General features: G+C 42.0%; 2 protein-coding genes across 4 annotated transcripts in view; both read right to left on the reverse strand.

The window, feature by feature from the left end:
• Positions 1–471: 471 nt before the first annotated feature.
• Positions 472–2,769, reverse strand: LOC117137914 (UDP-glucuronosyltransferase 2B14). 2 transcript variants are annotated; one of them, XM_033299659.1, is made up of 6 exons: positions 2,752–2,769; positions 2,293–2,469; positions 2,082–2,240; positions 1,553–2,014; positions 1,018–1,496; positions 472–954 (listed from the first exon to the last, which is right to left on the reverse strand). In XM_033299659.1, the coding sequence occupies exons 2-6, from the start codon at positions 2,393–2,395 to the stop codon at positions 565–567; spliced, it is 1,593 nt and encodes a 530-aa protein (XP_033155550.1). In that variant the 5' UTR covers positions 2,396–2,469; positions 2,752–2,769; the 3' UTR covers positions 472–564. The 2 variants fall into 2 exon arrangements, with proteins under 2 accessions (XP_033155550.1, XP_033155551.1); XM_033299660.1 differs by lacking the exons at positions 2,293–2,469; positions 2,752–2,769 and having other exon boundaries at positions 1,553–2,009; positions 2,082–2,144.
• Positions 2,770–10,450: 7,681 nt separating this feature from the next.
• Positions 10,451–14,028, reverse strand: part of LOC117138335 (apoptosis-stimulating of p53 protein 2) — a 32,541-nt gene continuing 28,963 nt past the window's right edge. For both annotated transcript variants that reach the window (XM_033300373.1, XM_033300372.1), the window contains exons 5-8: positions 11,947–14,021; positions 11,655–11,872; positions 11,385–11,587; positions 10,451–11,282 (exon numbers count right to left, since the gene is read on the reverse strand). In XM_033300373.1, the coding sequence (XP_033156264.1) occupies positions 11,238–11,282; positions 11,385–11,587; positions 11,655–11,872; positions 11,947–14,021 (2,541 nt within the window). In that variant the 3' untranslated portion in view covers positions 10,451–11,237. The remainder of the gene's footprint in view (positions 11,283–11,384; positions 11,588–11,654; positions 11,873–11,946; positions 14,022–14,028) is intronic.

Here is a 14,028-nt window from a genome sequence, read left to right on the forward strand (position 1 = left end):
TGTTTATGTATGTTTATAGAACCCTAGAGAATAGCAAACGTGTTCTTCTGCCCGAGGTTCGTGCGAAAAAACGAGAGAGCTCCTTATCACCATTTAGTCAGCGTGTTCTACAAAATATGCCTTATCATCATGAAATAGTTAGATTGCTTGCAGATAGTAGAATGTTATTCTTTTCAAAGATCATAGACGTTTTTTGGGTAATCTATGTGTTGGTTGTCTAGGTATAGTTGGTAATCTTTATCCATATCATAAGCAAGATAGACAGTCTGGTTTGAGTTCCACGACTATTAGATACCTATTACTCAGCAGGTAGAAGTGCGGAAGAAAAAGCAAACTAGGCAACAGTTTTATCTATCTGTTAGATACTATTCAATGAATCTAGTATACCTTATGACTATTCGTTTAAAGGGTATAATGATAATTGTAAGAATGAATAAGAGGGCAGAAACGTGTACTATTATATATTACGATTTTATTGATGATTTGTTATTTCTCAAACATTTTTAAAGTCATTTGGTCCACCCTGTTTACCAGTTTAAGGTTTAAATTAACCCTTGAAATACTTTAATTTAGCTTAGCTTTCCTGTGTTTCTTATTACTGCCCATCAGTAATCGAATGGCCAATGAGAGAGCCATGACTCCAGCTAAGGCAATGATAGCCACAAATGCTATGACATCCAGCAAGTAGAATTGGAACCAGTTGAGATCCAGGCCTGCGGATCTCATATGTGGAGCACCTCGATGCCGGATGACGTATTCGATCCAATAGACGGCACTTTTTCGCGGCTCCAGCGGACGATCGCGGAAAATATCCGATACCCTCTGAACGTTCTCTTTGTATGTCGCATTGTGGATAAGTTGGTCCAAGGAGTGCCGCAGGATTTCCTCGGTAATCGACTGGAAGTGCAGACTAATGGCATATCCACCCAAAACCGCTTTGTTCATATTAAGGTGCTGCAACATAATATATTTCATATATGAGCAGTTATTTATATAATTAGTAAAATATTCATATACCTGATCACAGTAGAAGGGAATACCCAGCATGGGCACAGCGTAATGCACTCCCTCCTGAGTGCCAAACAAGCCACCGTGGGTAATGAATACCTTCACCTGGCGATGGGCCAGAATGTCCGCCTGTGGCAGCCACTTCCTGACCATCACGTTATCTGGCAATTGGCTAATGCTCTCGTCCTCGAATTTCCACAATACCCGCTGCTTGAGCGAACCGAATACCTGCAGGAACAGTCGCAGCATTTCCACGGGCATGTCCTTGCTCTGGACATTGCTGCCCAGGCTGAAGAAGATGGCCCCCTCGGTGGCGCCATCCAGAAAGGCTTGCATGTCAGCCGGCAGCGGTTTGGGTGGATAGATGTGCATCCCGCCCACTGGCACCATGGCGTCCACTGTGGGACGTGCCGTGGTCAGCGGTGCGTGACTGTTTAGAAGCATCACTGAGATTTCCCGCTCCATGTGCTTGACCTTGGGCACCTCGGCTGGAAAGCACAGTACTTAGGTGTGTGTTCTCAGATAAACCATCACCGTAACTCACCCAGTACGGGTCCAAAGAACTCCCTGGCCACCGCATCCATTTTCGGAAAATAGTTCAGCAGCCTGTCCATGTCTTCGTAGAAGGATGCGTAGGAGTTCTTCACTCTCTCCAGGAAACTCATGCGATCGGTGAAGGGCATAAAACCGTGTGGTACAAAGGACCAAGGTGTAATCAGACCCATCATCTGACTCATGTGGTTCTCATAGCCCAAAGTGCTCGTGGTCACCACGGGTACTTTGTACAGATGAGCCAGTGCCAAGAAGGCCTCCTGATAGAACTGCTCGGCCAGGAGAAGATCGAAGACTCCTTCCTTCTGCTCGGCATGAATGAGAGCCCGAACCTTGGGTTGCCGCAGGGCATGTTCGGTGGTCTTGAGGCCGATAATCTCCAGCATCTTGAGGAAATCATAGTTGGTCATGCGGGTCAGCTCGAATAGGTGCTGGGCTCCAAAGTTCAGCTTAACTGGTTCCAAACGTAAATACGATGATGATGATTTGGCAGATTCACCATTAAATCAAACTCCACTCACCATCGTGCCAGAAATCGTAGACCGGTTCTATCAAGATCTCCGTGTAGTTGCTGCCCAGTTGCTCTTTCTCCAGAGTAAAAGCTGTTACCATTGTCACCTGATGGCCACTTTCGACAAGTTCCCTTATCAGAGCAGTGTGCATCATAAAATGGGATTTTCCTAAACATATGTTGGTTTTATAGATATTTTTTATGGGCTTTAAATACTTTACCCGGAAAGGCATACACAGCCAGGATTTTCGATCCTTCGGCTGATTTCAACTGGGAATTTAAAGTTCCCGCCAAAAGGAGACCAAATAATAATGGAAACTGCATACTGAGCACCTATACTATATTTCTTATTTATTTGTTTAATACTGGCTTGACTTCTTTTGTTTGTCCGTAATAACCTGTTAATAGATTTTGTAAGTTTGAGGTTCCGAGATTCAAAAGATAGATTAAGGGTGCAAATAGTTCTTGTTTTTGACTTTAATAGAGCATCAAAATTATCAAATAAATTACTAGAAATTAAAACTGCTGGTCATCAGCAGCTAATCTCCGTTCCACGAAGATTTCAAGCATTCGTGAAATACAAATTGTTTACTTTTAATAGGATTGCGTAATCAGTTGCTGATATAAAGAGTCAATTTAATTGATGATCGCGTGCTCGCAAAGCTTTTCAACTTGCCTACCGATGAGATGGCGAAGGCGAAGCCAACTATTGAACCTCCGAATGAATACTGAACTCGAGCTCGATTCGAGAAAACCCAATATATTTCCGAGTAGCAATAAAAGTCAAAAGCACGTAGCAAATTAAGCTTTCTTAATCGTTTTATTTTCATCTTTCAAACGTATTTGCATTTCAATGTGTGTTTGTTTGGTCCTTAAATGCTAGTTATTAAGCAATCGGTATATTAGGTGTAATTAGATTAAGTTAAATTATAACGTTTAGCCTATAATGCGATTACTTGTCAACGAATCTTTCCCCGCGCAATGTAATTTACATTTTCATATTCGATACAAATTGTTTAAATTATTCTCGTCTTTATACAAAAATCACATTCGATTCGTTAAGTATTTTGCTTCTGTGTGTGTGTGCGAGTTTTGTTATAAGTGTTAAAATGTTGCCTTTTGATTGGCGTGAACTTTGTTCGAGTTCAATTAAAGTTTAAGTACTAACTTGATATATGCAATTAACAAACTCCCAGCTCCTTCAGCTATCCGTTGATGAAACACACGTGTGTGTGTGTGTGTGCGGCCTTTGAGGAATTTTAAATTTCTAATTTTCCATTTTCCATTTTCCATGCTGCAAATTGCAATCAGAACTTTTTTTCTGCAGCAACTTGAAGGTGAAGTTTTTGTGGCGAGCGAGTTACCACTTTCAGTGTTCCCCTGCAGACTTCCCGTACTACGCCTATGCCATCAACCGGGACTCTGAGCAGCACCAACACACACAACTTACAGAAGTATGCGAGACAGGGACAGAGAGTTACCACTTTCAGTGTTCCCCTGCAGACTTCCCGTACTACGCCTATGCCATCAACCGGGACTCTGAGCAGCACCAACACACACAACTTACAGAAGTATGCGAGACAGGGACAGAGCGATCTACTTGCGGAACTATGTAGCAAAACACACACATATATATATAAGAGCTGCCTGTGAGCAGCACAATTATCACTATCAAAATATATTCGTTTTGTTCACTTCAACCAACGAAGACGTGTTTAATTAGAACAGTTTAAACATTCCATAACCAATACTACTAGGAAACATAGTTACCCTAACCCACGACTGGTAACTGGCGCAGTCGGACTCGTCATTGGACTAGAAGAAGAGCCGAGGACGAAGACCCCACGCAATGCAGATTGGAATAATATTATTAGCAAAATGTATACAAGTTAAGTGCATCGCATAAGAACCAACTAGGTTCCCGAGTGAAACAGGCGCCTATGCCCACTCGCAACGATCAACAAAGGGCCACCTAGGCTCACGGATGAAACAGGCGCCTATGCCCATCCGCAACGAAATGTTCAATCAGCAAGTGTATTCGTTAGCCGTGTTCTATTTGTTCACACGCTATCCTCTATATGGCAGTGTGAGGTGCCGAATTCATATCGGTCGAATAGTTCGCTTACATTACAGTAGCTGATGTGAACATACATACAAAACGTACAAAAAAATACATATATACAAACACACATATAATACATACATACACATATAAGCATGTATATCAATTCGGCAGTTCTACGCGACGACTCCGGCGCCTACCTAGCGTCGACGACGTCGCCTGGCTGGCGTTGCGAGTCGCCACCGCCGACTCACGACTAACAGCTAAATACAGCTAAGCCGAGAAACGGTAAATGTCGTCCGATCACGGGTATTACACAACTACTACCACAGGGTTTGTAACGGAAAAAATTAAAAAAAAAAAAAAAAATATATATAATAAAAAATTTTTGGCGCGACATCTATGGCGCCTAAGCCAGCGTCGTCTACGTCGCTGCCACAGACCACAGCTATGGTAAGGCAATATTAAAATTCTTTAGATCATTCAAGAGTTGTCCTCCAGTGAAGCAAGATCGTTGTGAAAATATCAATTTTGTATGCAAAAAACGCAAATCAAATATAAAAATATATAGTAACATTAATTGTGACACAAACATCTATACGCAAAAGACGTGAAAGTGACATTTGTAAATGCATTTAAGTGTTTACGCTAACAGTGAAACAAAGTGCACAAAGAAACTAAATCGTAAAATCGATACAAAATTCTTCGCCATTTATCACAACCAAACAACAAACCATATTACAATAAGTTAAAATCAAAATATACCATATTCGTGAAAAGGTAATAGCAATCAGTGTACAAATATTCAGACAAAAATTAATAATTTTTTTATTTTAATAAAGATATACATTTACTCGTCACACACAAAAATATATATATATTATAAAAATAAGCACACGCATAAATCTATATATATATATATATATATATATATATATATAATCCCATATATATAAATCCCTAAATATACTCATATATATATCCACATGTATACACATACATACATATAAATTTAACGCACATATATAGATACAAATATTATATTAAGCATAGTACACTAAACACATACACATTTATTTGAAAAACATATACATACACACATATATATCCACACACATACACATATATAATATTTCACTACATCCGCATTACGATATCTACTTTTATCAATCTCATATAGTAATACATGTCAGCTAAACAAGTAAGAACCATACCTTTAACGAGAAACCAAGTTAGGGCAGCAGAAAGAGAAAGAGCAATTAGAAACTTGCAACTTACAGAACAAGAGGAAGAAGAAAACAATTTATCCCTAATAAACCAAACCACTATGACACAAAGAACCAATAGAGACGTGATGGACGAACTACAAATACCCGACGCAATAAAACTATTACCCACTTATGACGGAGACAAAGAATTACTAAACAAATTCATTACAAGTGTAGAACGAGTATTGAAGTTGATCACGAATATAGACAAGACAGCATATGGGGAATTACTATTAGGAGTAATTAGAGACAAAGTTATTGGACATGCAGACAAAATATTAATTCGAGAGAGAGTGCCGTTAAACTGGGATGACATTAAACAAGCCTTAACGGATAATTTTGGGGAATCGAGAAGCGAGGAAAATTTAATGGATGATCTCCGCGAGATTCCTTATAAAAAACTAGCTATTAAGAATCTATATCAGGAGATTGCAGGAATAAGAGTCGCAATGTTAGAAGTTTTAGAGAGAGATGAAACTAATATTGAAATAAGAAAAATAAAAGAAAGTTCGTATGAAAAAACTTACATACAAAAATTCATCGCAGGCTTAAAGAATCCATTGAGATGGACAGTAAAGGCACAAAACCCTAAGACTCTCAGACAGGCTAACGAAATAGCAAAGGAGTTGAGAGATGACTACATAAGAGACAGAAATAGAGATGAGTACCACAACCCTGGAGGACGGGGACGTGGACGAGGACAATATAATAATAGTTATAGATATAATTCAGAACAACAACAATACAATAACACAACTAATAACGATGAACAACGAAACAATAATTACAAGAGAGGACGGGACAGGTCAAATGACGATAGTAATAGTAACAGAGGACAACACCAAAAGAGAGGAAGGTTTTCAGGTTCTTCGGACAGAGGACGGAATTATCAAGGATCAACTAGATCTGGAAATGGTACTAATTCTGACAGGAGCCAACAATCTGGCAGTAGTGGACACAACAATATGTTTCACACAGAAGCTAGCAACACTAATCAAACTGAAAATTTTTCAGTAAATGCCTCGGAACCACAGACTATACCGAACAATCAAGATTCGGAAAGGAACTCCTTTATGTCCAGATAAATTCACCATTTGGTAGACAGGCGAGATTCTTGATTGATACGGGATCCACTATATCTATAATTAGCCCCGAATTCGTTCAGAAAGGTACTCAACAATCACTTAGAAACCCAGTACAAATTCGAACAGTACTGAATACACACGATATTCATAATAGAATTACGTATAAGATTTTTAATGAATTTAAACAAGAGGGAGACTTTACATTTCTTATATTTAAATTTCATCCATTTTTTGACGGAATATTAGGAATGGATTTCCTAACGAAAGTAGGAGCTAAGATCGATATTGAGGAAGAAAAGTTAGAAACGATAAACGCAACGATTAAGTTATTTAAAAAGGAGAAGAAATCACAATCGTCGACGTTAATACAGGGTCAAACAAAAACCTTGACAGAAATACCAGTGATAAATAAAGAAGGAGATATATACATAAACGAAATATATATACAAGACGGATTGTCCATTACGGAAGGAATTTATAGAGCAAAAAACTACAAGGCAAAAGTCGAAATAATTAACGCATCCGAACAAGATTTGACAATCACAATTAATAAACCAATAGTTGCACAGCGGTATGACAGTGAAAACTTCTGTGAGTTTTTATTTATAAATGAGATAACTGAAAAGGAAGTAAATACAGAAAAAGCAACCAAGTTAAAATTAAGAATAGAACACCTAAATAAAGAAGAAAAATTCGCGGTGATAAAACTATGCAAACAATATAGGAATTTATTTTACCAAAAAGGGGACAAATTAACAGTAACAAAGGGCGCCAACCATACAATAAAACTAACGGACGAAAACCCAATTTATGTAAGACCCTTTAGATATTCGCTGAAAGAAAATCAAGAAATCAAAAGACAGATTACAGACCTATTAGACCAGGATATTATAAAAAATAGTTATTCACCATGGAGTGCACCTGTATGGCTAGTGCCTAAAAAGGAAGACGCTTCCGGAGAAAGAAAATGTAGATTAGTTGTAGACTTCAGAAAAATCAATGAGAAAACTATTAAGGATAAGTATCCCTTACCACTTATCAGTGAGGTATTAGATTCTTTAGGCAAAGCTAAATACTTTTCTTCATTAGACTTAAAGAGCGGGTATCACCAGATAAAAATGAACCCGGAAGATATCCCAAAAACAGCGTTCACAGCGGTAGGGGGGCACTATGAGTTTATAAGAATGCCTTTCGGACTAACCAATGCCCCAGCCACCTTCCAAAGATTCATGAACAAGTTATTAGGCGAAATCATAGGAAAAAGTTGCTTAGTATATATGGACGATATCATCGTTTATTCAGCATCGTTGCAGCAACATATGCAGGATTTAAAAGTTGTGTTCAATAAATTAAAATCAGCTAATCTTAAAATACAACAAGATAAATCAGAGTTTTTAAAGAAAGAGTTAGAATTCTTGGGACACATAGTGACACCCGAGGGTACAAAACCTAATCCAAAAAAAATAGAGGCAATACAAAATTTTGTCTTACCGACAACTAGGAGACAAATAAAATCATTTATAGGGCTGTTGAGTTACTATAGGAAATTTATAAAAGACTTAGCAAAAATAATAAAACCTTTGACTGTACAACTAAAAAAAAACAAAGCGGTGGAGATAACCCAAGAATTTAGAGAAGCTTTTCAGTACGCAAAAACATTACTATGCAACGACCCGATTTTACAATATCCAGATTATGACAAACCGTTCTTACTAACGACAGACGCTAGTAACTACGCACTAGGAGCAGTGTTGTCACAAGGAAAAGTAGGAAATGACAAACCAGTAGCATATGCAAGTCGGACGCTAAATAGGGCTGAAGTTAATTATTCCGCTTCAGAAAAAGAAATGCTAGCCATAGTCTGGGCGGTTAAACAATTTCGACAATACTTATACGGGACAAAGTTTACGATTTATACAGATCACCAGCCCTTAATTTATTTAAATAATATAAAAAATAACGCTAAACTAATAAGGTGGAGACTACAGTTAACGGAGTACGAATATGATATCGTTTATAAGAAAGGCAAATTTAATACTAACGCAGATGCATTAAGTAGAATGCAAGTCGAAACATTTGTAAATGAAAGTGAGTCAGTAGAAGCAGTCAACGGGGATGACCCTGGGGATTCAGGAGAAATCGCGAAAATAACGGAAAAACCAATAAACGATTTTAAGATGCAATTAATTTTGAAAATAGGAGAAATTGTAGACAAGATAACTGAAACACCTTTTAAAAACAAAATAAGGATAACATTCGTACAGCCACAATATACGGACGACAATATATTAAAAATACTTAAGGACACCTTAAAATCAGGAAGGCTTTGTGCGATTATGACAAGCAACGATATATTCAACAGAATATTTATGATATATAAGGATTACTTTAAAAAAAAGGGTTGTAAAATTATTCGTGCGACACTGTTCCTCAAAGAGGTGTTAAACCCTGAAGAACAAAATTCCATATTAATACAAGATCACGAAAATAGTAATCACAGGGGAATAGATGAGACCATATTGCATGTAAGAAGATTGTATTATTTCCCAAGAGTAAAAGAAGTTGTAACAAAAATAATTAATAATTGTGACATTTGTCAGACTATGAAATACGACAGAAACCCTCAGAAACTTAAATTTCAAGTACCTCAAATACCAGCATTACCGCTACAGATAGTTCACATAGATTTGTATTTTATTAACAGCGCAATTATGTTAACAATCATAGACAAGTTTTCTAAGTTTGCAGCAGCATACACAATCCAGAATAGAAATACCATTACTATTATTACGGAATTGAAAAAATTCGTTTTAAATTATGGGATACCTCAACTAATTATTTGTGATCAGGGGGCAGAATTTAACTCTAAACTATTCAAAGATTTTTGTAAACAATATAACATGCAACTTCATTTTACTTCATTCCAGCAGTCTAGTAGTAATTCCACAGTAGAAAGACTACATTCCACTCTGACGGAAACGTACAGAATAATTTACAAAGTAAAAAAAGACCATAAAATAAACTGTGACCACGAAGAAATACTAACCGAAACCTTAATAACCTACAACAATGCAATACATTCGGCAACAAAATTGACACCATTCGAATTATTTACAGGAAAGACCCATGTATTCAATAGAACAGTAGAGTATTCAGATCAACACGATTATTTACAGAAACTTAACGAATTTAAGACAAAATTATACACCCAAGTTCAAACAGAAATGACAGCAAAGGCCATAGAGAGAAATCAGAAACAGAATGAAACAAGGACAGACCCACTACCACTAACAGCAGAAGATATAGTATTTAGAAAAGAAAATAGAAGAAATAAGATAACGCCAAGATTTTCTAAGCATATAGTTAGAACAGACCACGGAATAACTTTTGAAACAAAAAAAGGACAAAAAGTTCATAAAGAAAAAATAAAAAGAAAATTTAAAGATAGACAAACAGTTTAGAACAAAAATAAAATAAATAAAATAAAGATATAAAATACAAACAAAATAATAATAAATAAAAAAAAAAAAAAAAAAAAAAAACACATCACCCTGTTGCAAGAAGCAAATAGAACACACAACACGATAAGCATTATTAATGTAAATAATAATAATATTTATTACAAAAACACACACGAACACATATACATATAAGCACTACAATATTAATGTTAATTATAAGTACACTAGCTACACCGCAAGTCGTTCCGTCAAGCATTCCATCTCGCTGGCCGTCACGACATTCTAGGGAGGGAGGAGTTACCACTTTCAGTGTTCCCCTGCAGACTTCCCGTACTACGCCTATGCCATCAACCGGGACTCTGAGCAGCACCAACACACACAACTTACAGAAGTATGCGAGACAGGGACAGAGAGTTACCACTTTCAGTGTTCCCCTGCAGACTTCCCGTACTACGCCTATGCCATCAACCGGGACTCTGAGCAGCACCAACACACACAACTTACAGAAGTATGCGAGACAGGGACAGAGCGATCTACTTGCGGAACTATGTAGCAAAACACACACATATATATATAAGAGCTGCCTGTGAGCAGCACAATTATCACTATCAAAATATATTCGTTTTGTTCACTTCAACCAACGAAGACGTGTTTAATTAGAACAGTTTAAACATTCCATAACCAATACTACTAGGAAACATAGTTACCCTAACCCACGACTGGTAACTAGCGGTCGGCTGATATGAGTTATTAGTCTAGGCCTTAAAGCTAAGGAGCTTAAGTGAAATTCAATTTGCTGTTGTACGTATGCAGGGGGTGGTGGGCGGATACGATATGCTCGTGGGTGGTGGGGGTGGTGGTAGTTTCATGTGGTGGTTTGCGGCTGATATGTGGCTGATATGTGTGTTGGTGTGCTGAACTTTGTGCGAAAGCCTGGCTAATTGAGGGCAGTCGTCGGGATAAATGACTCAGGCGGAAGCTGCTGCTGCTGCTCCTGCTGCTCCTGCTGCTGCAGTCGGTTCCATTCCATATGGATGAGCATATGGTGAGCCTCGTTCTGCTCCTCCCTCCTGCCGCCTCCTCGTCCTTTTGTGTTGCTTTTCCCAAACAAAAAGTAAACATAAAGAAACATGGGGCCGTGATAAATAATTCCCCGATGACTCCTGCGGTGGTGGCACATGCCCAGAATCGGCTAGCTGCGTCGGACGGTCCCTAGATGTACTTGGATATATAGCGCTTCTGGATGAGTCGACCGGCCTTGCGCTTCAGTATGGTGAAGCGTATTAACTGCTAATCGCTGAAGTGCGGCGAATGCGGCGGCACACGCGGATACAGCTGCGAAATATAGAAGGAACGAAAGGAGTTGGCACTTATTTCGCATCCGGCGTACGTGGAGAAATTTCATTAGCTCCATCATCGTCAGCACCGAGTACTCACCCCCAGGAGATTGCGGGGCACGTAGCCCTCCTCGCCGGCGGCATTCCGTGCCCACCACCACTCGTTCTCGGCATCGTCGCCCTTGCGCAGCACGATCAGTGGCTCATTGACGTGGAAGGAGAGCTCGTCTCCGTTTTGGGCCTCGTAAGAGAACACGGCGTACACGTCGCCATTGTGCAGGATGCCCAGCTTCTCCTGGATGCCTGCAATGATATAGTTAAGTTATTAATCTATTCCCAATATTCCCCATAGCTTCCTAGTCCTACTTACTGTATAAATACTCGGAGCAGCCATCGAATCCCTCCTCATCCTCCTCACACTTTTCCGCCGGCGTCTCGTGATCCGACAGCGTGGAGGCAAACAGACAGGCGCCGCTCTCCACCAGGAACTTGACCATGGACAGATTATTGCAGCTGGCGGCGCAATGCAATGGCGTCCAGCCATCCGAGTCCTGGGCATTCACATCGCAGCCAAACTCAACGAGGAATCTGAAGCAACAAAAAAAAAAGAGCGAAAGATTAATTAGCTGGAATAAGGAGAGCAAAAGGCCAATGTCACTTACTTGACAATGTCAAAGTGTCCGGCACAGATGGCATTGTGTAGCGCTGTAATCCCCTCATCGTTGGCGGCACTGGGATTGGCCACTTGCATGGCCGTCTTCTTCACCAGTTCCAGTTCTCCTTCCAAACTGGCGTCCAGCAGGAGGGCCAGCGGATCAAAGCTCACCCTTCGCCCCAGCTTGGGTTTTCCGTTTCCCGTTCGCTCCTTGATGTTGCTGGTGGTCGCGGTTGTCGTCGTGGATGATGCGGATGTTGATGTCTCCTGTTGACTGGTCGTGATGCTGGGGGCCACCATTCGATCCGTTTCATCCGCGCTGGATTCACTGCTCGGCGAATGTTGGGGGGATGTGTCCGGCAAGTTTTCCGTTGGCTGTCTAGCCGACGGTTCGGATTTCCGCTGGTTTTGCAACTGCAGCAGTGGCGGCTTCTGTTGGCCATTGGAACTGGATTGGCTGGACTTGAGGCGTGGCTGCTCGAACAGCGGCTGCTTGCGGATGGTCAGTGGCTTCGCTTTGATGGGCAAATTGTCGTTGATGTTCAGGGATTGCAGTCCAAAGGTGGCCGTTTGCGTCTTATTAGCAGTCGATGCCGACGCTGCTCCACTTCCTGTTCCGCCAGCGGATCCGGACGTATTGGCCTCCACTGGCGATGGCTGCTCTGTGGGCGACATCTTGCTGGGCTTGGGCGGCAGCGCTGGTCGGGGATCCGTCATCACCACATTGGGCGCCACGCGATTCACCTTGGGGCTGTAGGTGATCATTTTGGGTATGGAGCTGCCGCTGGACACCGAGTTGGGCGCCACACTGCTGATGGGTTTGCGTGGCGGCACCGCCAGGTTGCTCACCTGCACCTGGAGCGGCTTGGAGGCATTGGAAACGGCAAGGGCTACTGATTTGCTAATAGCCCCCAGGGGCATGCTGTGCACGGTAAGTTGTTGCTGCGTGTTGCGCTCCGAAAGCGTTTCGCTGGTCACCGAAATCTCGTTCTTCTTGGCTTGGGATTGCTGCTGATCCTGGCTATCCTTCGCCGTCGCCTGCTGGTTGAGTTTGCTTATCAGTGCCGAGGCCGAGCTGCTGCTCGAGGTGGTGCTCTTCGGGATTTTGCTGGCATTTGCGGTGGCGGGTGGAGATGTTGCGGATGCTGCTGCTGCAGTTGCGGCCTGGTTTGCTGCCTCTGCTGCTGCCTGAGCTGCCGCTGCCGCTGCTGCTGCTGCCGCTGCCGCCGCCGCCGCTGCTGCTTCCCGATCTCTTTTCTTGGGTCCCACTTCCGCGTAGATATGTGTGGTACTGTCCATGGCCTCCGTTTGCGCCTGCTTGCGCAGCTCCGCCTCCGTTTTGGCCGGAGCCGCCAGCAGCTTCTTGGCCAACTTGGATTCATCGCTTTCGCAGCTGGAACTGGCCACGGGCACGGGCACGGAGCCGGCAAAGAAGCCACTGTTTTGTCCCAGCTTGACGTGCGTCAAGTCCTGGATGAGCTGGTTCTGCTGGTTGGTATTGGCCGTGGCCGCTGCGTGCTTCATCCCACCGCTCAGATAGCTGGCCGTGCTCGTGATGGTGGACTTTTGGGGCGTGTGGATGAAGGGCTCCACGGCTGCCACATTGCCGCGGGCTCGTCCAGCGGCTGCGGCGGCAGCAGCAGCTGCCAGTTGATTGACCTGCTTCTGCAGCAGTTGCTGCTTCAGGGCGGCCACCCCACCATGTTTGCCCAGATTGCTGGCATTTTGCTGCTGTTGCTGCTGCTGCTGCTGTTGTTGCTGGTGTTGTTGATGCTGCTGTTGCTGCTGGGCAGTTGCTGCTGCTGCTGCCGCCAGCAATTGTGCAGACTGCACATGCAGTTGCTGCTGCTGCTGCTGCTGTTGTTGCACTGCGGTCTGTTGTTGCTGCTGCTGCTGATGTTGCTGTTGTTGGTGCTGCTGCTGCTGCTGGTGATGGGTGTTGGCCTGCTTTTTGCGCTGCAGGCGCGTCTGCAGCTCGTAAATGCGCTGGTCCACCGACCGCAGCTCCGCCTGCCTTTGCTGCAGTGCCTCACGTTGCATGTGCAAGCGAGCATCCTGCTGAAGCGACAACTGATTGCGGTACTGCAAT

This window comes from Drosophila mauritiana, chromosome 2R (genome assembly GCF_004382145.1).
Source record: "Drosophila mauritiana strain mau12 chromosome 2R, ASM438214v1, whole genome shotgun sequence".
Taxonomy (NCBI): Eukaryota; Metazoa; Arthropoda; class Insecta; order Diptera; family Drosophilidae; genus Drosophila; species Drosophila mauritiana.

Coding starts and splice junctions, on each gene's coding strand:
- LOC117137914 (XM_033299659.1), bottom strand. CDS start 2,395: ATGCAGTTTCCATTATTATTTGGTCTCCTTTTGGCGGGAACTTTAAAT. Junction 2,015..2,081: donor CTACGATTTCTGGCACGATG/GTGAGTGGAGTT, acceptor GTTTGGAACCAG/TTAAGCTGAACTTTGGAGCC. Junction 1,497..1,552: donor GTTCTTTGGACCCGTACTGG/GTGAGTTACGGT, acceptor TGTGCTTTCCAG/CCGAGGTGCCCAAGGTCAAG.